This window comes from Geotrypetes seraphini, chromosome 4, assembly GCF_902459505.1.
Source record: "Geotrypetes seraphini chromosome 4, aGeoSer1.1, whole genome shotgun sequence".
Lineage (NCBI taxonomy): Eukaryota > Metazoa > Chordata > Amphibia > Gymnophiona > Dermophiidae > Geotrypetes > Geotrypetes seraphini.
In genome coordinates, this window is record NC_047087.1 from 222,465,789 (window position 1) to 222,489,722 (window position 23,934).

The window sequence follows — 23,934 nt, forward strand, 5'->3', positions numbered from 1 at the left end:
ACATCATGTAGACCACAAGCAGCCACATTAGTTCCTTATCTCACAGCTGGATTAGGAGGCATTCTGGATAAAGACAGGTGGGGGATGGAGACTCAGCGTGGTTTGATTATCTCTTATATCAGGACTGCTATACCTCCACTTTGCTTCACTCGTCTTGGTTGGTGCAAGATAAGTGAATCCTATGGGGCATGGTTTAGCCAATAGTACTCCTCTGCTTTCATCCCGCCAGGTCTCAGTTATTCCCAAGCATTCACTAATGACATTATGGATTACTGGTAATTTTTTTATTAGATGCTCTGGCATTTATTAGGCCCATGTTTCTAATTACTGCTCTGTTAATTGTAGTTATAGTTTTAGAGGTTACTTGATGGTGTAGGCAGATATTCATGTGGGTATAGTTAGATAAGTGTTTTGCCTCTTGAGTTTGTGTCCTCTAGGTGGATGGGAGAGTCTATTTTCTCTTCTTCCCCAGATAACTGGCATGTATGAAGATCTTTGGTTTATTAGTTTCTTGTTTAAAGTAGGAGAGATTACAGAGCTCTCTAGCTATTCAATATAACAACAAGTTTGTCTTTGGCAGCAATTAACACTGGAGTGTTAATTGCACAGACAGTGCTTGATGTGAGTGAGTCCTTTTGAACTACCGTATTTTCACGCAAATAACACGCACCCGTATAAAACGCGCACACGTGTATAGCGCGCAGAAATCACGATGATAAGCACAAAAACTTTGGTATAACGCGCTCACGATTATACCGCGCATGCTGCCCGACTCTCCGTTCACCCCCCCTGACTTCCGTGCACTGCCCCGCCTCTCCGTGCGCTGTCCCGACTCTCCGTTCACCCCCCCTGACTTCCGTGCACTGCCCTGACTTTCCGTGCGCTGTCCCGACTCTCCGTTCACCCCCCCCTGACTTCCGTGCACTGCCCTGACTTTCCGTGCGCTGTCCCGACTCTCCGTTCACCCCCCCTGACTTCCGTGCACTGTCCCCCCTTGAAGGTCTGTCCCCATCCTGAAAGCCTGATGCCCCCCCCGACGTCCGATACATCCCTCCCCCCGAAGGACCGCCGACTCCCCAACAATATCGGGCCAGGAGGGAGCCCAAATCCTCCTGGCCACGGCGACCCCCTAACCCCCCCCCGCACTACATTACGGGCAGGAGGGATCCCAGGCCCTCCTGCCCTCGACGCAAACCCCCCTCCCCCCCACCGACCGCCCCCCCCAAGAACCTCCGACCGCCCCCCCAGCCGACCCGCGACCCCCCTGGCGACCCCCACGACCCCCCCACCCCCCTTCCCCGTACCTTTGGTAGTTGGCCGGACAGACGGGAGCCAAACCCGCCTGTCCGGCAGGCAGCCAACGAAGGAATGAGGCCGGATTGGCCCATCCATCCTAAAGCTCCGCCTACTGGTGGGGCCTAAGGCGCGTGGGCCAATCAGAATAGGCCCTGGAGCCTTAGGTCCCACCTGGGGGCGCGGCCTGAGGCACATGGTCGGGTTGGGCCCATGTGCCTCAGGCCGCGCCCCCAGGTGGGACCTAAGGCTCCAGGGCCTATTCTGATTGGCCCACGCGCCTTAGGTCCCACCAGTAGGCGGAGCTTTAGGATGGATGGGCCAATCCGGCCTCATTCCTTCGTTGGCTGCCTGCCGGACAGGCGGGTTTGGCTCCCGTCTGTCCGGCCAACTACCAAAGGTACGGGGAAGGGGGGTGGGGGGGTCGTGGGGGTCGCCAGGGGGATCGCGGGTCGGCTGGGGGGCGGTCGGAGGTTCTTGGGGGGGGGCGGTCGTTGGGGGGGAGGGGGGTTTGCGTCGAGGGCAGGAGGGCCTGGGATCCCTCCTGCCCGTAATGTAGTGCGGGGTGGGGTTAGGGGGTCGCCGTGGCCAGGAGGGTTTGGGCTCCCTTCTGGCCCGATATTGTCGGGAAGTCGGCGGTCCTTCGGGGTGGGGGTGCGAGCGGTCCTGCCGGGGGGGGGATGTATCGGACGTCGGGGAGTCGGCCGGGCAAGAGGGCTTGGGCTCCCTCTTGCTCCGATCGTGGGTGCGGGTGGGAGCGCGTGCGAGCGGTCGTTCGGGATGGGGGTGCGAGCGGTCCTGCTGGGGGGGTGAATTGGGCGTCGGGCGGGGGTGGGAACTATGTTTTAAAACTTTTGTATACCGCGCTCACGCATATAACGCGCGAGGGGTATGCGCGGTAGGTAAAAACGCGTATAACGCGCGCGTTATATGCGTGAAAATACGGTACCTAGGATATATGTAGTCAAACATCAGCTTTGTAGAACTGCTTATTCTATCTATATTGTCTGCTTTTAAATCTTGAAACAAGTTAAAATAGCTTTTAAAATCCAATGTCTAATGACTAACAAGGCATAAATCAAATGGCTATTTCACTCCTATGAAATTACTTTGACGTTTTAATGCAGAGGGAGATTTAGCAGGATATCAGAAATTTAGAGATAATACTATATAAGTTAAAAGACATGAGCTCCAAGTCACAGAATTGCAGTTATGGTGTCATCATTCTGCAGTTTCTGATCCTGATGGCCTTTGATGATTCAATTGATGCAGATCACGGGAGGCTTTTTAGTTGAAGATCCAGCTCAGATCACAAGCAAAGAGAAATGTTGCTTGCTTGAAATGTGCAGGGAGGAAAAAGTTGCTTTTATCCAAACCAAACAATGACATTAACTAAGTGAAGGAAATAAAACTCAGAACTGGTACTCCAACACAGACTGAGCAAAGAATGTAAAACCGATCAGTAAACAAACAAACAGTGTACTATTCAACCTGAATAGTAGGAGCTCAATGTGAACATAGCCTCTGCCTTCCCCAGCCCCAACAATACACTACTGGCTTCCATTTCCTTACAAGATTATATACAAGATCTTACCACTGATGCACAAAACTTTCTGTAGAGGTAAGGTAAGAACATAAGAATTGCCACTGCTGGGTCAGACCAGTGGTCCATCGTGCTCAGCAGTCCGCTCACGCGGCAGCCCTCTGGTCAAAGACCAGCGCCCTAACTGAGCCTAGCCCTACCTGCAAACGTTCCGGTTCAGCAGGAATTTGTCTAACTTTGTCTTGAATCCCTGCAGGGTGTTTCCCCTATGACAGACTCCGTAAGAGCATTCCAGTTTTCTACCATTCTCTGGGTGAAGAAGAACTTCCTTCTGTTCGTACGGAATCTATCCCCTTTCAATTTTAGAGAGTGTCCTCTCGTTCTCCCTACCTTGGAGAGGGTGAACAACCTGTTCTTATCTACCATCCCTTCAGTACCTTGAATGTTTCGATCATGTCCCCTTCTCAATCTCCTCTGTTCGAGGGAGAAAAGACCCAGTTTCTCTAATCTTTCACTGTATGGCAACACCTCCAGCCCCTTAACCATCTTAGTCGCTCTTTTCTGGACCCTTTCGAGTAATACTGTGTACTTCTTCATGTACGGCGACCAATGCTGGACGCAGTACTCCAGGTGAGGGCGAACCATGGCTCAGTACAGCGGCATGATAACCTTTTAGTATTCAAAACCCTTTCCACTAATGAACCTCAATTCATTGATTAATTACTTATTCGTTATAGTACTTCGTGCTCTCTCCAGTCTACTAATCAAAAGCTTATAGTAGTTCCCTCTTTGAAAGTTATTGGAACACGACGACATGATATGTTTTCAGTGATGGCACCGCAACTTTGGAATACTATGCCTCAGGGACCTAAACAAACTGGAAGAGTGGGCAAGTAAATGGCAAATGCGCTTTAATATAGAGAAATGCAAGGTCATGCATTTAGGGAAAACCCCCCCGATGTTCAGCTACAAAATGGGGGGATCAGTGCTAGGGGATAGTAACCTTGAAAAAGACTTGGGTGTGCTGGTAGATACTACAGTGAAATCAACGGCACAATGTGCAGCAGCCTCAAAGAAAGCAAACAGAATGTTGGGTATTAAGAAGGGCATTAAAACCAGGACGAAGGAAGTCATCATGCCGCTGTATCGTGCGATGGTGCGCCCGCAACTGGAGTACTGTGTCCAGTATTGGTCACCGTACCTCAAGAAGGACATGGCGATACTTGAAAGGGTCCAGAGAAGAGCGACGAAAATGATAAAAGGTATGGAGAACCTTTCATACGCAGATAGGTTGGGAAGGCTGGAGCTCTTCTCCCTTGAAAAGAGGAGACTCAGAGGAGACATGATAGATACTTTCAAGATCATGAAGGACATAGAGAGGGTGGAAAGGGACAGATTCTTCAGATTATTGGGAACCATGAGCACAAGGGGGCACTCAGAGAAGCTGAAAGGGGACAACTTTAGAACCAATGCTAGGAAGTTCTTTTTTACACAGAGGGTGGTGGACACCTGGAATGTGCTTCCGGAGGTTGTGATAGGACAGAGTACACTACGAGGGTTCAAGGAAGGATTGGATAAATTCCTGAACGATAGGGGGATTGAGGGATACAGATAGAGGTAGAGATAGGTTTTAGACAGAGTATGGATAGAAGGATAAAAGGGATCAAAGGGCTTAGAGAAGGATCACATTACAGGTCATGGGCCTGATGGGCCGCTGCGGGTGCGGACTGCTGGGCAAGATGGACCTCTGATCTGACCAAGCGGAGGCAACTTCTTATGTTCTTATGAAAACAACTTGAGTCATTTTAAAAGTAATTTAAAAAGTTTTCTTTTTAAAGATGCTTTAAATTTTTAAATTATGTTTAAACTGTATATTAATTTCCTTCTTCGATTGCACTCTTCCCTCCCTATTGTTTTTTCCATATATGGTTCTCCTCTGTACTTTAAAACACTGAATTGTAGCTCTGTTCCCTCTTACCTTGTGTACTAGTCGGTCTGTAAGTCTATTTGTCTAACCCATTATTTTAAATTGTATGTCTAAATGTATATTTATATTTTTATCAATTTTGTACCTCGCTTAGTAAAACTAAATAAGCGATTCATCAAACTAAAATAAAACTTGAAACTTCTCTGATCTGTTCGTGATCCCCTTCTTTATCATTCCTAGCATTCTGTTCACCCTTTTCGGCGCCGCCACACATTGCATGGATGGCTTCATCAACTTGTCGATCATAACTCCCAAGTCTCTTTCCTAAGAGGTCTCTCCAAGTACCACCCCGGACATCCTGTATTCGTGCATAAAATTTTTGTTACCTACATGCATCACTTTACACTTATCCATGTTGAACCTCATCTGCCATGTTGATGCCCATTCCTCGAGCCTGATTTTCCAAGACTATCTCCAATTTCAGAATTGTGTCCTTGACTCTTTTTTTTTGGGCAACATTCTGTCCCCAATGTTAGTAATGGTTTAGGTCTAAATATTGTCCCCATTCAGTTCCTCCATGTGGTCCAGCATCTTCCCGTTCCATATGGCATCTTCCCTCTTTCTATGCTCCTTCCATAAACTGTCTATCCTGTGCCCCTTCTCTCCTTTGTACATGATTGATTTCAGCTCTGCCACCTCTCCATTTTTTCTTTCCCTGTCACCACCCCGTCCCCTATGCTCTGGCATCTCTCTCTCTTCTCATTTCTTTCCCACCGCCCCACGATCTGGTATCTTTTCTTCCCTGATTCTCTGGCATCTTTCTCCTTTCCTTTTCTTCCATCTCTCTATGCTCTGACATCTCCTCCTTCCTTTCCCCCTTCCTTTTCCCTTGGTCTGGCATACTTTCCACCTTCCCTCCATGACCTGGCATCTCTTCTTCCCTCCCTTCCCTCCAAGCCCTGGCATCTCCTTTCATTCCCTCCCTCATCTTCCTTCTCTCTCTATTTCTCCCTCCAGTTGTGTGCAGCAAGTCTCTCCTCCTCTGCTTCCTTTCCTCCTTCTGTCACCCAAGGCCTGGCGCCATGAACTTCTTCGGGCAGCAGCAACATCATTCACAATTCGCTGCTGTTGCTGGCTTTGGGCCTTCTTCTCTGTCGGGTCCTGCCTTCATGGAAACAGGAAGTAGGCAGGACCCGGCAGAGAGGAAGTCCTGAAGCCGGCAACAGCAGCGAATTGTAGATGCTGTTGCTAGCCGAAGAAGTTCATGACGCCAGGCTGAGCACCCAGGGCAGACCGCTACTCTCCCCTCCCCCCGACCCTCCTATCTCTCCCTCTCTCCCTTCGCGAGACTCTATACAGCATGGCAGCTCTCTAAGCAGGCTGCTTTGCGGATTTCTCCTGCTGGTGATTCCCTCTGGCGCATCCTTGGTGACATCAGCACCAGAGGGAATCATCGGCAGGAGAAAGCAGCAAAGCAGCCTGCTTAGAGAGCTGCGGTGCTGTTTAGAGTCTTGCAATGGGAGGGAGGGAAAGATAGGAGAGTCAGAGGAGGAGGGCCGGGACGATGATGCTGCTGCTGCTGCCGCCGGTGAATCTAGAAAGGGTGAAGTCCTAAAGCACCGCACTGGCAGGCCCCCCTGACAATTTTGGGCCCTAGGCCCGTGCCTATTGGGCCTTTCCTTTAATCTGGCCCTGGGTTCTTGATTGAGTCAGAGTGAAGAGGAGGGAGAGGTGAAGCTGCTGAACTGGAAAGGAATATGAGAGAGAAGTGGAGATGCCACCTCCCTACTAAACATTCAGTGGCATAGTAGGGGGAGGAGCCGGGGGGAGAAGAATGCCTCAGATGGCGTCCTTTCAGGGGGGGGGGGCGCCTGCACCAACATCTGCTCCTCTCTTCCTTTCTGCCCCCCATGTACCTCTTGAAATGTTCACCGTTGCAAGAAGCATCTTCCACTTCTTGCTCGTGCTGGCTTTGGCTCCCTTCTGGCTTCACGTTCTGGTGGAGAGACCAGGATGTGACATCAGAACGGTGCCGAGGTTGTTGTGGACAGCAGGTGGAATACACTACTTGTGCCAGCTACTTAGTCTGGGTTTTGAAAAGCCTCCTGCCCAAACAAACCATACAGTGGGGACAGAGCTAGGGTGGGACTGGGATGGAGATGGGCGGGCCTGGGGGTGAATCTAGGGTTTCTGGATTTTACAGTTGTAAAATCTGGCAACCCTAGCGCCAGCAAACATTTCGAGAGGTACACGGGGAGGGGCGGGAGGCGCTCAAGCGGTGGGAAAGAGTGGGGGTGTATGGCATGGCTATACCACTGCAAAACACCCCTAGCTTAAGACATGAAAATTAATCCTCCCACCCCTACTGATCTCTAGCTTAAAGGAAAGGGCTAGTGGTAAACTCATTCTGGCCTATATTCAGTGCTGGCCAGAAACAACGTTAACCGATTAAATAGTGCTTGATCAGTTACATGCAAATATTCAGCATGAGATAACCGGTTATCTCCACTGATATTCATATTTAGTAGCGAAAAGTTAACCAGCTATATCAAACGATAACCAGCAATTTTCAGCACTGAGCGGCTGTTTAGTGGCCAAATCAGGCCACGTAAATAGAAGTCCTATCTTTGGCCACAATCAACTTAATGGCTAGCACTGAATATTGATTTAGCTGGTTAAGTTATTGCTGGCTCAAAAAAACATGGATAGTCATTGCTGGTCTGCAGAAATGGCGGGCATCGAATACTTGTGGTCAGTGCCAACTGCAGAAGTTAGCTAGTCTGCATCCTGCAGTCTGAATATTAGCCCCATACTGCCTAACTGCTACATACGTATTCCATACCAACAAAGAATACAGGGATCAGTCTTCAGTGATATGATCAATGACTAAGAACTAGTGCTTAATTTAATCCATATATTCAACAGTACTATCTTACAGGTAATAGAGCTGAACACACTTATTGTCCAGCAAATGGACTTGTACTATCCATTCAGTTTAAGCCTACTAGTCATTAGATCCAAACAGATAGATTATTCAGAAGGTGGCTGAAGATCTCCATTATCCAGATAATTTTTAGGGTTACCTCCACCCACCCCAAACCTGGTCAACAATTATATGGGCTACAATGGAATGTTTAGTGATTTTAAGAGAGCCCAATTCTACCTGTGTAAGTTTTACAAATAATAAGATCTGACGTGGGGACATGTTTCGGCAAATAACTGCCTGCTTCAGGGGTCACCAATACTCTTGCCAGATTTATTATTACGTCAAAAGATGTCAAAGAGCAAGGTCTGCATCCAATAGAATCCACAGTGTGCTAAAGAGAAAGGCAAGAAAACCAAACTGTTGATTTTAGTTTTACCTCCTAGCAGCTTAATTTCATGATCTCTAGCTCAATAGTTCCCTGTCAATGGAAAAGATTTATTCTTGAACATCTCTATCATATCTGCTTTGTCCCTCTTCGCCTCAAGAATATCCATATTTGGGTTTTCATATTTCTTTTAATTCACCTTCTAAAGAGATCCATTGTCATTTTGGTTTCCTGTCAATGGGCATATTTTGCTTAAATTGAGTTGTCTGTCCTTTAAACCTTCAAATGGGGATGTGCCCATGAGCTTTCCAACTATATTTCAATTCTTAGGTTCTTTTAATAGAAATCATAATAATTAACATCTTATTTTGTCTTTTCTGTCAATGAAGGAAGTGAAATAGAAACATAGAAACATGATGCCCATCCATAGTAACCATTATCTCTTTCACTCTCTAAGAGATCCCACATGCCTATCCCAGGCTTTCTTGAAATCAGACATACCACCTCTACTGGGAGTCTGTTCCACGCATTTACCACCCTTTCTGGAAAAAGCATTTCCATAGATTACTCCTGAGCCTATCACCTCTTAACTTCACCCTATGCCCTCTCATTCCAGAGCTTCCTTTCAAATGAAAGAGACTTGACTCATTACCTACATGCATTTATGCCATGTAGGTATTTAAATGTCTCTGTCACACAAGAAAAATAATATAATAACAAAAAATACAATCTCAAAAAATATATCAATGTTATTAGCCTAGTGGTTAAGATACCCACTGAAGCATATTTACTAATAGTGGAGGAAAAGCCTCAACTGCATTAAAAAAATGCTTTCAATATCAGATGGCAACCCAGCGGGTTATAAGCCAGTCAAATTCTGTCTCATAGGCAAAAAACTCCACCAAGTACAAAATGCTGTTTTCAAAAATGGGTTAAACACACCACTGTGCACAAGAAAACAACAGAAGAACAGCAAAAAGAACAGGAGAAATTAGTTTTTTTTTTTTTTTAGTTTATTAAGTCTTGATGAATCGCCTATATAATTTGCTAGGCGATGTACAATAAAAATAACATGTATTAATAAATGAAACAAGTACAATGTTAAAAATGACATAAAAACGCTTAACTCAATGGTCTGTGAGCAAGGATACCAGCTAGTGAAGATAAGCTAAGCATTTTTCCTCTTCTTCTTGCTGTTCTTCTGTTGTTTTCTGATATTGAAAGCATTTTTTAATGTAGTTGAGGCTTTTTCTCCACTATTAGTAAATGTGCTTCAGTGGGTATCTTCACCACTAGGCTAATAACATTGATATATTTTTTTGAGATTTAAATGTCTCTATCATATCTCCCCTCTCCCTCCTTTCCTAAAAGTATACAGATTGAGATCTTTAAGTCTGTCCCCATAAGCTTTATGACGAAGAACACGCACCATTTTGGTAGCATTCCTCTGGACAGACTCTATCCTATTCATATATTTTTGAAGGTGCAGCCTTCAGAATTGTACACAATATTCTAAATGAGGTCTCACTAGAGTCTTATACAGGGGCATCAATTCCTCCTTTTTTAACCCTAGTATCCTTCTAGCTTTTACCATCACCTTTTCAACCTGTTTGGCTATCTTAAGATCATCACATACAATCCCACCCACATCCCGCTCTTCTGTCGTGCACATCAGTTCTTCATCTCCTAAAATGTACCATTCCCTTGGGTTTTTGCAGCCCAAATGCATGACCTTGCATTTCATAGCATAAATTTTACCTGCCAAATTTCAGACCATTTTTCAAGCTTCGCCAGGTCTTTCTTCATGTTATTCACACCATCCTGGGTGTTTACTCTATTGTAGATTTTGGTATTATCCGCAAAGAGGCAAATCTTACCAACAGCCCTTCAGCAATATCATTCATAAAAATGTTAAAAAGAACAGGCCCAGGAACAGAACCTTGAGGCACACCACCGGTAATATCCCTTTCCTCAGAGTGATCTCCATTGATTACTACCCTCTGTCACCTTCCACTCAACCAGTTCTTGACCCAGCCCGTCACTTTGGGACCCATCCCGAGGGCACTCAGTTTATTTGTTAGACATCTGTGTGGAACACTGTCAAAGACTTTGCTAAAATCTAAATACACCACATCTAGTGCACTCCCTCTATCCAATTCTCTGGTCACCCAGTCAAAGAAATTGATCAAATTTGTCTGACAAGACCTCCTCTAGTGAATCCATGTTGCCGCCGGTCCTGTAATCCACAGGATTCCAGAAACTTCACCATTCTCTGTTTTAAAAGCATTTCCATTAATTTGCTTATTACAGAAGTCAGACTTATCAGCCTGTAGTTCCCTATTTCTTTCTTACATCTACTTTTGTGGAAAGGGACCACAACCGCCCTTCTCCAGTCCTACAGTACGACGCCCGACTCTAGAGATTCATTGAAAAGGTCAGTCAGCGGAGCCACCAGAACTTCCCTAAGTTTCTTATGCACGTTTTCGGAGGTACACCATCTGGCCTCTTCGCTTTGTCTACTTTTATTTTAGCTAGCTCCTCAGGAATATAACCCTCTGAAAATCGATCAGGGTCTACCACTCCTCCATCCCTATTCATGTTTGTTTTCTGTGGTTCCGCTCCTGGTGCTTCAGCTGTGAACACAGAACAGAAATATTTTTTCAAGCAATTCAGCCTTTTCTTTATCAGCTTCGAGTCTCACAATGCCACTTTTGCACTTCTTCTTATCACTAATATATCTAAAAAATGTCTTGTCTCCCCGTTTTACCATGTCAGCTATTTTTTCTTCCATTTGCATCTTTGCTTTCCTGATTACACGACCAGCCTCTCTTAACTTTTCCAGATATTTTTGCCTGCTTTTCTCTTTCTGTGATTTTTTTGTAGTTTATGAAAACTAACCTCTTATTCCTTACCTTCTCAGCTATTACTCTTGAGAAACAAAGCAACCTTCTTTTCCTCTTACTTTTACTTACTTGCCTCACAAAAAGGTTTGTCACTCTTACAATTACTCCTTTCAGTTTTGCCTACTGCATTTCCACCCTTCCAGACAGCAATTCCTTGACTTAATTCCCCATCCGACCAAAGTTAGTTTTTTTAAAGTCTAGAACCTTTTCTTTTGAATGAGCCCTCTCTATTAATATTAAATCATACCATGAAGTGATTACTGGATGCCATGCTAGAAATAGCGTTTAATGATGATGATTAAGAGGAACTGAAACAAATCTCAGTGAATGTGTAATATATAATATGCCAAATCAACAAACTGAAGAGTATGAGGAACTTGCCTGGAATTGATGGTATACACTTTGGAATGCTGAAAAAACTCAAAAATACAATTTCAGACCTACTGGTAACCTGCAACTTACTAAAACTGTGTACAATATCTGAAGACTGGAGGGTGGTCAATGTAACACCAGTTTTGAAAATGAGTTCTAGGGTGACCTGGAAAACTACAGTATACACCAATGAGCTTGATATCAGTGTTGGCCAAAATTAGAAACTTTTAGAACATAAGAACATAAGAAGTTGCCTCTGCTGAGTCAGACCAGAGGTCCATCCTGCCCAGCGGTCCGCTCCCGCGGCGGCCCATCAGGCCTAATTGCCTGAACAGTGTCCATGATTAAATTTGTAACTGCCTCTAATCCTATCCCTATTACCTACCTCTACTCCTATCTGTACCCCTCAATCCCTTTTTCCTCCAAGTACCTGTCCAGACCCTCTTTGAAGCCCTGTAGCGTGCTTCTGCTTATCACATCCTCCGGTAGCGCGTTCCATGTATCCACCACCTTCTGAGTGAAAAAGAACTTCCTGGCGATTGTTCTAAACCTTTCCCCCTTCAATTTCTCTGAGTGCCCCCTTGTACTTGTGGTTCCCCGTAATTTGAAAAATCTGTCCCTGTCTACTCTTTCTATGCCCTTCATGATCTTGAAGGTTTCTATCATGTCTCCTCCAAGTCTCCGCTTTTCCAGGGAGAAAAACCCCAACTTCTTCAGTCTGTCAGTATATGAGAGGTCTTCCATACCCTTTATTAGCTTAGTTGCTCTTCTCTGGACTCTCAAGTACCGCAATGTCCTTCTTGAGGTTCGGCGACCAGTACTGGACACAGTACTCCAGGTGCGGACGCACCATTGCGCGATACAGTGGCAGGATGACTTCCTTCGTCCTGGTCGTGATACCCTTCTTAATGATGCCCAACATTCTGTTTGCCTTCCTTGAGGCTGTGGCGCACTGCGCCGACGCCTTCAATGATGTGTCTACCATCACTCCCAGGTCTCTTTCAAGGTTACTCACCCCTAGCGGTGATCCCCCCCATTTTGTAAGTGAACATTGGGTTCTTTTTCCCTACATGCATGACCTTGCATTTCCCTATGTTGAAGCTCATTTGCCACTTTTTGGCCCACTCTTCCAGCGTTGTCAGATCTTTTTGGAGGTCTTCGCAGTCCTCCATGGTTTTGACCCTGCTGTATAGTTTAGTGTCAAAATTGCTGAACACAAGACATGTTTTAAAGGAATTAAAACACAATTATTTTTTGCCTAATTACTCTGCATGAGATGTGATTTTTACCTCTCAGGCTTAGGTTATCAAAACCTGGAGCATCTCTTATATCACAAGAAATACTTTCCATAAGATACTAAACCAGAAAACATTTCTTCTAACTCAGAAGGAAGCTATTTCTCTCTTTTCCAGTAACTGAAAATGTTTGATTCATGAACATACTAGCATGACGGCATTAATGGAAGAAAGCAGGAATATTTGGGTCGCACAGCAAAACTCAGCAGGAATTTTCATTTGCAGCTAGTGAAAGCAAATGAGGGACTTTCAAATTTGAATACTTTTCCAGTGAAAAAGTAATTTTGACATTCTTTTTAAACAGACTAGTCTGCCGACCTCACAGGATTTGCAATAACACAGCTACTGCGCTGGTAGGGAGCCATGCAAATAGGGTACTTGTGGCATAGCAAAGTACTTCACTATGCTAAACGAGTGGCTCTTTCTATGTGAAGTCAGACACATTTGGAAAGGCTCACTTTAATTGCTAGTTTTCCTGACTTACCGTCGCTGTCCATTTTCATTTATTCTGCAATTCAGCTGCTTGTGTGACAACAAATCAACTAAAAGATTCTTCTTTATGTTATTGTGATCATTCAAGCTCAGTTTCCAAGTTTGTTGAGGACTTAATATCACTGCTATAGCGAGGGCTATCAAAGTGGTTTACAATATAATATAATCCACTAAAAAAGGCATCTTTATTGAATATCAACCGCTGAGGACTTTGTGATCAGAGGATCAGCTGTGTTTGGAGGTACCCTCCTTGAAACAGGTGAAATCTGGGGTCTGTCAATGGACAATGTTATCGGTTCAGGGTGCAGCATTACGGAACAATCTACCTCTTGAAGTAAAGCAGCAACTTTAATAAATTTTAGGATGTTACTGAAGATGGAGTTATTCAGGCGCAGCTTTTCTTCCTGATTTTTTGGACACTAAGGGCAAGATTCACTAAGGGCATGGATCGGATCTGATCCACGAAGGATCCGATCCGATCTGTGTCCGGTGGGCTGATTCACAAATCACCCTCATGCAAATGAGGGTGATCGGAATCACGCCCCCAACTGCCTGCCCAGATCGCTCTATAGTGATCCCAATGCATGCGCAGACCATCTGTAGATGGTCTGCGCATGCGCTGGCCCTCCGAGCCTGGCAGAGAATTATTTTTTTTTTAACTGTTTTTAACTTTTTTTGTGAGCCCATGGTTTTAACCCACTTTAAGCCCGCGGGTTAAAGCCACGGGCTTGCACTGCGGGGAAGGGCAGGAGAGTTGGGGCAGCAGGAGAGATTCTGGGCGAGAGCAGGAGATTGGGGCATGCAGGAGAGAACAGGAGATTCATTCGGGGCAGGCAGAAGAGAGCAGGAGATTTGGGGCAGGCAGGAGATCGGGGCTGAGAGCAGAGAAGCAAGGCAGAGAGCAGAGCGGCAGAAGGCAGGGAAGTTGGAAAGGACCTCAGCGACTGGTCCTCAGCAGTTACTTATTTTTAGATCGGCCAGCCCAGTCGGTGTTGCTTTTTTATTTTAGTGAATTGCTTCCTGCCTACATTTGAATGGCGTTCCCCCTCATTTGCAAGCGCGTATCGGAGGATGAACTGGGCCGGAGGGAAATCGAGTCGTAAAGGGGTTGCTAAGTGGTCGGAAGTTGATCGGAGGGCTTAGTGAATCTAGCCCTGTTTAGCAAGCAGTTATTTTATAGTGCTGTTGTACAATATGTGTGATATTTTGTTGTTTGTGTTTTAACTATGAATGTTATTCTGTAGCTTGCTCAGAACTAGAACATGGCACGAGTAAAAAAAGAAAAGAAAATTATTTTCCTTTTTGTTTTATTTCTACATAGTACAATATAATACAGTAATTCTGTAATATAAAGGAACTATAATATTATATGACAGGAAAGGTAAAGAGGAAAGACTTAGGCAAGTAGTTTCTAAGCAAGCAATCGGATGAGATTACGAATGCCCTCTGCAAAACTCATTTGCATAGGCAGCCATTTGAACATCGATCGCTGTTTAGAAATTGCCCTCTCCCCCCAATCTGCCCACTGTGACCCGCATGGTCTTAATGACTGTGTTTTGTGCACCTAGCCCTGTGTGATTTTGCTGCTGTGGAATTCTCTTGTGCCAGCAGGGGGTTGGTCCCTCCCAAGACCCCAGTTAATCAATCTGCCCCAGGCCTCATGTTATCCACACACCTCTTCCGCAGCTGCGGGGTTTAGTTTCAGAAGTGCTAGCTCTTGACACATGCGCTTTTGTAACTAACATATCATGATTAAGAGACAGACTGACTGACCCTGAATAACTGGTGCTACCAAGAGTGAAACACACCGAAAAGTATAGACATCATCACAGACAATATGAAACATAAAGCTGTGAAACATGCACAAAATATGGTTCACATTCATTAGCAACTCAAAATGTTTCTGGAGACATTCTGAAAGCAATTCAGAAGCGTGTTAGCTCAGAGTATAGGCGACTGTTTGTGGTTCCCCTAACAAAGCAATCGTGAAACAGAGGCCTGTTGAGAATCCAGAAGCTATTAAGAGCTGGTAAGAGTGTTTAAACTAGAGAAGAATGGTTATGAAACCCACTTTTTGATTGCAAAGTATACTGAACAACAAGGGAGTTTTTTCAACCAACAGATAAGTGACTTTGATATATTGTGACACTGAATATTGAATATTAGAATTGTGAATGGACTATTGATCAGAAGAAAAATTTTGAACTGGTGTCTATGCAGTGGAGTTTCTATGACCAAGGATGTGCCTCCTGCCCTCAAATTGAATAGTTTGAGGGCAGGTTTAGTCCTTAGGAGACTCAAATTGAGGTATCTTGAGAAACACTGAGGTCTCTTCTCCACCAGAAGTCTCTTTATTTCCCTGGGTCAGTATCTTTTATAGAAAGTTTAAATGCTGTTGGTGGATTAGTAGTCTGGAGACATGATGACATTGAGAGAGTTTTGTTGGTAGACAGTCCATTTATTCTTTCCTTTCCTCTTTAGTTATATTACAAGGTTTGCAAGATATTTAATCTATGTGACAGTCATACAACCCAATTGTATTATAGTGATCATCTCGTCTTCGTGAAATCTTAGATCTATAAATACAGTAGATACATATGTATAATATACACATATCCATTTGTTTGCAAAATTCTCCTAACTCTGTATTTTTTGAAGAACTGTGATTAAAACATTAAATATTAGCAATGACTCCGAAAACCAAAACAATGCATAAATAAAAAAAAATAAAAAAGATATATTTTTAAAATTATTTTGGGAAAAGGAAATAGCAATTACACAATTGCCAATTTCCATAATTACACCTCATTACACTAGCATGGATAATTTGTTTAAGATGTACAAGTCCTACATGAGCATCTTTTAAAAGAAATTGGATTAAATCCTAAACACTATCTTCCTTGTGCAGTATAACCATTAAGACACTAATATTTTAAGGTAATTAGAAGAAGCAGCCACGTTGTCACACTATCTGTGCCATTCAGATGTTGTCCAAACTACTTAAGCTGATGGGAAAGTAACAGTGCAATTACAGAGGAGGTCTAAATCTATGGGAGTTATAGTAATTGTTATCTTCTTAGACACTGACTAGAACAGTTTTTTGAAAATAAGGTACTGTACAATTAGTATCACCTGCCATGTCCCATCAACTTGAGTTCTACATGGCCATGTAGAAGACCAGGTTTCAATTCCCAGATTTATATTCCTATACAGTATTCCCCTGAAATTCAAGGGGGTTCCGTCAAAAGGCAGGGGAAGCAAGAGAGGGCAGCTGGAGAGGCAGGAGAGGGCAGCTGGAGCGCCGGCGAGTGAAGAAAATCACTCGCGGTCTGCTCCGACCGCCTCTTCCTGTAGTCAAGTCAGGCTACACCAATCAGGAGCTGCTTTGACACGCAGCTCCTGATTGGTGTAGCCCGACTTTACTACAGGAAGAGGCGGTCGGAGCAGACTGCGAATGAGCGAGTCCGCGATTCGTGAACCGCGAAATGAGCGGAGGAACTCTGTACCTTTATAAGTCAAGGCTCTAAACATATTTTTAAAAAAAAGAAAACAAGCAGGTTGAATCTTAACAATCTCATGCGCCATATTGGTGTTTTCATGGGACAGGTAGCATGCTTAGTACCTTTTCCAGTGAAATCAAATGTGGCATAGCAAGGGTGACCGGTGCCTAGGGTGGTGGCGCCCCTCTCCTGCCCTCTTCCCTGTCCCCACTGCTGCATGCGCTCATGCCCCTTCCAAAGCTGCCCGAGTCAGCTTTGGAGCGCTCGCTGACATCACTTCCTCCCGGTGCAAACAGCAAGTTCTTCGCTGCTCGTGCCAAAGTTAAACGGTATGGGGAAAGAGTACGGGCGCGCATGCGGGGCGGGGCGGGGGGGGGGGTAGAGAGCAGGAGGGGTGCCAATGCCCCAAGAAAGACCGTGCCCCGTGCGGACCATTCCCCCTTACTATGCCACTGCCTAGGATGCCACTGCCTAGGATTCAATGGGCTTCCTTGGCATGAAAGTATGCAAAAGGTGCATAAGAAGGGTTATGATCAACATTCTAAAAATGAACTAAGTTAATGCCTATTATGTTGTCATTCTTGTTCTTACTGTAAAACCAATGTTGTTGGTTCCTTTCATAGTGATATAGGACTTTGGGCTAGATTCACTAACCTCTTTTCCATCCTGATCCATGGCCGATCTTTGCAGGCCTGACCAATTCACAACACCAAAAAATTAAAATAAGGGCGTTTTGAGGAACAGACCCCTCCGACTGCACGGATCGCTAGTGTGCGATCCGGACGCATGTGCAGACCATCTGCTTTCCCTGCAGATGGTCTGCGCATGTGTTTTGTGTCTGTTTTTGCTGGAGGGTTTTTTTACGGGCCCCGACTCTCCTGCTCTCCCAGGGAAGGGCGATCCCCGGCAGCAGCAGCCTCTTCCCCTTCGCCGACACTGCTTTTCACTGCCCCAGCTAGATTCACTAGCTCTGCTCTCTGCCCCTTCCAGCCGAGCCCTGCTCTTGCCGCCCTGACTCTCCTGCTCTCTGCCGCCCTTCCCCGCAGTGCAGCCCCGCTTTAAAACCACAGGCTCACACTGTGGGGAAGGATGGCAGAGAGCAGGAGAGTCGGGGTGGCATGAGAGAGTCGGGGCAGGCAGAGAGCAGGAGAGTCGGGGAGCCAGAGAGAAAAGAGTCGGGGCAGGCAGCACTCCGAGTGGAGTCTCACCAAAGACAGAACCGGGGCAGAGAGCAGTTTTTTACACAAGCGACTGGTCCTCACCAGTCGCTTGTTCTTGATTGGCCAGCCAGTCGGTGGGTCAGGAAAAAAGAGTAGTGAATCGCGTCCTTCCTGCTTTGCATGCCTATTCCCTTCATTTGCATGCACGGATCGGGATTGGATCACTACACAGGATAGTGAATCGGGTCAGAGGGAAATCGGGTCGCAAAGGGCTCGCAAACCGATCGGTAGGGACTTTTTTTAAATGGCCGCATGCTAATGGAAGAATTCCTATGAGTATTAGAGCATTTAGCACTCCAGGCCGCAGTAGAAAGCACTACTGTAGCTTAAAAGTTAAAAAAAAGTGGGGGGGGATTAGATAACTGTTTTTATCTGCAATAGATAAACTAAATAAGCTACCTTAAGTCCTAATATACAATTCTGCCAAAAGGTTTGTAATTTTGCTTTCTATGAAGCAAAGAAATGCAAACCAGAGATAGTTTATCAAACCCCAAAATATATTTTAAGAAACCTTTCCATAAATGATTTGTTAATGAATGAAGTTAACCACAGAATAATCTCGGTTGGCCTTGACCGAAGTAAGTAGGAAGGGCAAACATCGAGAGAACAAGTATCAGCAGATATTTTATATGAAAGAGGCAATATTTATGTTTGTGTAACTTGTGTAAAAGAAGTCCAAATTCTGTCAGCAGGCGAACTCTCTGTCAATGAAACAGAATTCACAAAGTCAAAGCCTAGAATATTTTTATTAATTGTCAAAAACTGCTTTGCTAGTTTCATTTTTTCTACCCTAGGATAACTTACAAAACAGACAAAATATACGCATAAAATACAACCAATGTCACAACAGACTCTAGTTGCTGAAAACGTCTGACAGGGCCAGCAGAAAAACAAACTACGAACAATTGTGAAACTGCCACAGCCCGGAGAATCCTGCAGAAAGCATAAGAAAATTGGCCAGTTTGATGCTATGTAGGGTTATGTGGTCCTTTTGGCAGAATTGTATATTAGGACTTAAGGTAGCTTATTTAGTGACATACGAAACTTGCTCACATAAAACCCAATGAACAATTAAAGATCCAAATATTCAACCTGCCAAAATTAAATTCTCTCTTCACAGTGAAAGTATAATCTTCTATCAGTGTACCAGATGGTACCACAGAGCAGGCTGCCTTATAATAAATATTTCTAAAACCAATGGGAAGCGAGCAGTCAAAATTATTCTTATGAGCGTGAAAATGTTTTCATCTGTCCAAAACTTTAAATAAAAACCTTCTCTCAAAATAACCTGTAATAAAAATATTGCTCTTTCATGTCCACCCCTTGCTTCTAAGGCCCATGGCGTCATTTAATTTTGTGAGGAGAAAGGAAACCAGGAGTTAACGTGCCACACGTTAACAAAGCCCCCATTTCATAAAGCTGCGGTAGTGGCAGCCGTGCAACAAATGCTCTAATGCCCGGAAAATCCCTGTGGGCGTCAGAGCAATTACAGCAGCAGCAGACGCTACTGCAACTTTGTAAAAAGAGCCCTAAATACTTCACCTAGTGTGCAGATATTACACAACGTCTCCTTTTTATCAAGCCGCATTAGGGTTTAGTTTTAAATCTCCAGCCGCTGCAGTAAAAGCTCCAACGCTGACAGGAATTCTGTGAGCATTGGAGCTTTTACCTCAGTGGTAAAAACCCCTAACGCTTCTTGATAAAAGGGCGCCAGATTTTTTTTTTCCTGTTCTGAGTAGTCTTAGTTACATCCGGGTACACTTCTCCCTCCATATTCGCTGTGATAGGGGATTAACAGAGCCGCGAATACAGAAAAAACGCAAATAACTTTTTCATATGTTATTCGCTGTTTTCTATTAAAACCATCATGAATATGGTGAAACCAAGAATAACACGGTGGGAGACCTGGCCTGTGCCTGAAGGAGAGGCAAAACACTATAAAGAAAGTGCTGGGAATCAGCGATTTTCTCTGTAAACACTTGGAATCAGCGATTTCTCTGTGCAAGCTGATATAATTTGGGGGGGAGGAGCCAGCAAGCTAAAAACCGTGAATAATCGATTGCTGAAACTGTGAATACAGAGGGAGAAGTGTATATCCATATCTTTGGGCCACAAACTGAGAATTCTGAAAAAAATAATCTTACAACAGCATTAAGAATTTGCTCAAAAAGAAAAGATACAAGGCAACAACAAAATTTTTTTTTTTCGGAATTATCTGACAACACAGTACATTTTTCTAAATCAGTTTTTCACGCTGATTTCAGATCTGCTGTTAGTTTTTTTTTTCAGTCACATAAACTTTTAAAGTTATGACTAATGTTAGTTTATAGTGTTTTAACATATAGGGTTTTAAGAATTGCAGCATCAACTTAAAGAAATGTTGCAGCATGGATTATTGCTTTCTGGGCTATTACTGGTACTTTAGATCCAGAACCAAAAAAAAAAAAAAAATAGATGCCTGTCATAGGTGTAGGACAGTAGACAAATAGAGGAGTCAGAGTTGAAGGTTTGGTGTATCGACTCCATAGCCCTGCTTGCTACAGTGGTGCCTCACACAACGAACTTAATCCGTTCCAGGAGCAAGTTTGTTATGTGAAACGTTCGTTGTGTGAAACGCGTTTTCCCATAAGAATACATGTAAAACAAAATAATTCGTTCTGCAGCCCTACATTTCCCTCCCTCCACCTCACCTTATATGCAGAGTTTGCCAGCTTTCTTTTTCACCCAGCCGCACGCTTTCAAAAAGCTGTGCACGCGCAGCTGCTGAAGTTGATCAATGTTCTCCTCTCCTGCAACTTCCGGTTTCCGGTTGCGTCAGAGGAGAAGATTGAACAACAGAGCATGCGCGCATGTGCTGCTCTTTGAAAGTGTGTGGCTGGCCGAAAAAGAAAGCCGGAAAACTCGGCATCTAAGATAAGGTGGAGGGAGATGATGGAACACTGCATTCAGACAGGAGGGTGCTGCTGTTCCCGGCTCACATTAGGAAGCGGCGAGAGTAGTTCCGCCCCCCCCCCCCGGGCCCCTCGGGCGACTTCGTTGTGTGAAACGAAGTTCGTTATAGGGAGCAAGACAAAAAGTTCGTTATGCGCAGCGTTCGCTGTGCGAGGCGTCCGTTATGCGAGGCACCACTGTATTTGGGATTCTACCAGGTAATAGCCACTTTTGGAAACAGGATACTGGACCTTTGGTCTGACTCAGTAGGCCAACTTTAGTGCTCTTATACAGAGAACGTGCCTGTATTATGCCATGTTTGCGTGCTTCAAATTAGTGTGCTCTCCACTGGTTTTCAGAAGCAATACTTCCATAATTCCACTGAAAAGCACTAAAGGTCACCCCTGTACTGTCTGGAAAGTATCTGGATAGTCCAGGGGAGGTGCCTGGGTGGAGCAACGATTCACCCAGAGGTCGTTTGGTGCCAGGTATCTGGATAACTTGGACAGCTATTTTCCTATCTTAAATTGACTGGGCATCATCGTTATCCAGATAGCTGAAGCAGTCAGCACCGTATCTGGCTTTCCAGTGCCAAATAAACAAGTATAACTTTAAATGCCATGGCTGGGAGTTTAACGAACGGCTGACTGCAGTTTGAATATTGCCCTGTTAGATTGTACTTCCTCTTGGACAAGGAAAGAACAGGTGTACTGCTCTTAACCACTTTGAACTTTGGATTTAAAAATGAAGGGCTCCTTTTACGAAGGCACGATAGCAGTTTAACACGCATACCACTGCGCGCTAAACCGCTGGCCGCACTAGCCGCTACCGCCTCCTCTTGAGCAGGCGGTAGCTTTTCGGCTAGCGGGGGGGGGGGGGGGTTAACGCGTGATAAAAGCCGCGCGCGCTGAAGCCGCTAACACGGCTTCGTAAAGGGAGCCCCAAATCTTGAATCCAAATCCAAATTAAGGGCTCCTTTTACAAAGGCGCGTTAGGGCCTTAACACGCGGAATAGCGTGCGTTAAAATGCCGCGCGCGCTAGCCGCTACCATCTCCTCTTGAGCAGGCAGTAGTGTTTCGGGTAGCGCGTGCTAAAAACGCTAGCGCACCTTTGTAAAAGGAGCCCTAAATCTGAATATTTCTCCTTGTTTTTCATATCTTTACCTGCAGTTGATACCTGAGGAGGGGGAGATAGTTTTGTACAGTCTTGACTGTATATTAGTTCAATCATACAAACGAGTCAAGCACAAACATACCTGTTTTATGCACTGTAGTCGGTCATTAGTCTGCTGTATGTGCCTGTCCATAGAATTCATTTTGAATGCGTCCTTTTCGCTTCTACATGAAAGCCATTAAAGTTCTTCAGTCTGAAAGATAAAAACAACAAAGATCAAGAACCATATTCTGAACACTCAGCCAAATGATGTGCAAGGGATACTGTGAACAGTGCTAGAAAAAAAAATAAAAAAATAAAGTAAAATAGAAACCAAAAAGATGATTGTATTTCCTGGTGATTTTGTATGGGACAAGATGAGAACAGAAATATACATAAACTCTAGGGGCTCCTTTTACTAAGCTGCGCTAGCGGTTTTAGCGTGCGCTTAGTGCGCGCTGCACTGCCGCGAACGCTGGACGTTAACGCCACCATTGAGCTGGTGATAGTTTTTATGCGTAGTGCAGGGGGCAGCGCGTGCTAATCTGCAGCGTGCGCCCTATATTTTAAATGCAAGAATGCCATTCCTAAATCACATGAAACACAACAAGAAGTGATGATCTGTAAGCAAGCACAAGCAGGAAGCAGACCACATGATGCAGAAAAAGCAATTTATTAAATTCGAACATCCGGCATGGCCACGTTTCACTCTAAGGTTGTGTCAGAGGTTATGGCTAAAAGGGGACTCCTAAAACTTCCCCCTGAAAGCAGATTTCTCACACAAACACAATTAGACAACAATTCCACAGAGTGGCAGCATTTCCTCTCAACATGCACAAACACAGACTGGTCTGCTTCGTGTTCTGCTGCTTATTTCTAAATCACATGACACCTACCCAGGTAAATAGAACTCTGGTGGGAGCTTTTGTGACATCGCCAAGCTTCCGTTTAAACAAAGAAAAGCAGAACGGCACCACATCCTGCCAGATATAATGGCAGAGTCTGCCTGACATGTTGCAGCAACATAAACAAAATACAGTGGTACCTTGGATTACGAGCATAATCCGTTCCAGGAGCATGCTCGTAATCCAAAATGCTCGTTTATCAAAGCGAGTTTCCCCATAGGAAATAATGGAAACTCACTTTGATAAGTTCCCCCCCCCCGAGGCCAGCAGCGCTGCTTCCCCCCCCCACGAGAACCGGCATTGCTCCCCCCGAAGTCCCCCCCACGAGAACCGGCACCCCCCCACGATCCGCACCCCCCCGCCGCCGTCGGGCACCCCCCCGCCGCGACCTGGGGTCCCCCCAACCCACCCGAACCCAGGAAATTTCAGGATGTGTGGAAACCATTAACAAAATATTGTATGGATTAGTTGAAAGTATTTCCCTTAAAATTATCAGTTTAATTGTGTAGGGAGGGGGATATGCTATTATTACATATTCTATATGATAATGGAATATATGGTAGGGAAGGGTGGGAGGGGGGGAGGGATAAGAGTTTATGTAATGTACCAATGATAGCTTCTAAGTGATGTAATTATTGTTAATGTGATTGAATATATATAACACTTGATGCAATTTTGAAAATGAATAAAGAATAAAAAAAAACACAAAAAAACAAAACTAAAACTGCCTTTCTCCCTGATATTATCATTACACATAATATTCATATGTTAGGATTAACAGAAACTTGGATTAGACATGGTGAAGACCCCTATATTATCAAATCTGTTTCCTCAGGTTTTAGTTATTGTATATACTCGAATATAAACTGAGATTTTTGAGCCAATAAAAAGACCCCAAAATGGGGGTCTCAGTTTATATTTGGGTCAGCGCTGACCTGCCCCCCTCTCAAACCTGTTGCAGGCCTCCGCCGGGCCTCCCGTAAGACCTGGTGGTCCAGTGGTGGCTGGGACATGAGGAATCCATCCCGCCTCTTGCCCCAGGCAATTCTAAGAATTATCTCCCTCCTGCCTCCCCCAAATACCTGTAGT

General features: G+C 44.7%; 1 protein-coding gene across 10 annotated transcripts in view; it reads right to left on the reverse strand.

Moving 5' to 3' along the window:
• Nucleotides 1-23,934, reverse strand: part of ZMIZ1 (zinc finger MIZ-type containing 1) — a 1,043,290-nt gene that overhangs the window by 352,543 nt on the left and 666,813 nt on the right. For all 10 annotated transcript variants that reach the window (XM_033942175.1, XM_033942176.1, XM_033942168.1 and 7 more), the window contains exon 7: nucleotides 22,044-22,154. In XM_033942175.1, coding sequence (XP_033798066.1) covers nucleotides 22,044-22,103 — 60 coding nt within the window. In that variant the 5' untranslated portion in view covers nucleotides 22,104-22,154. The remainder of the gene's footprint in view (nucleotides 1-22,043; nucleotides 22,155-23,934) is intronic.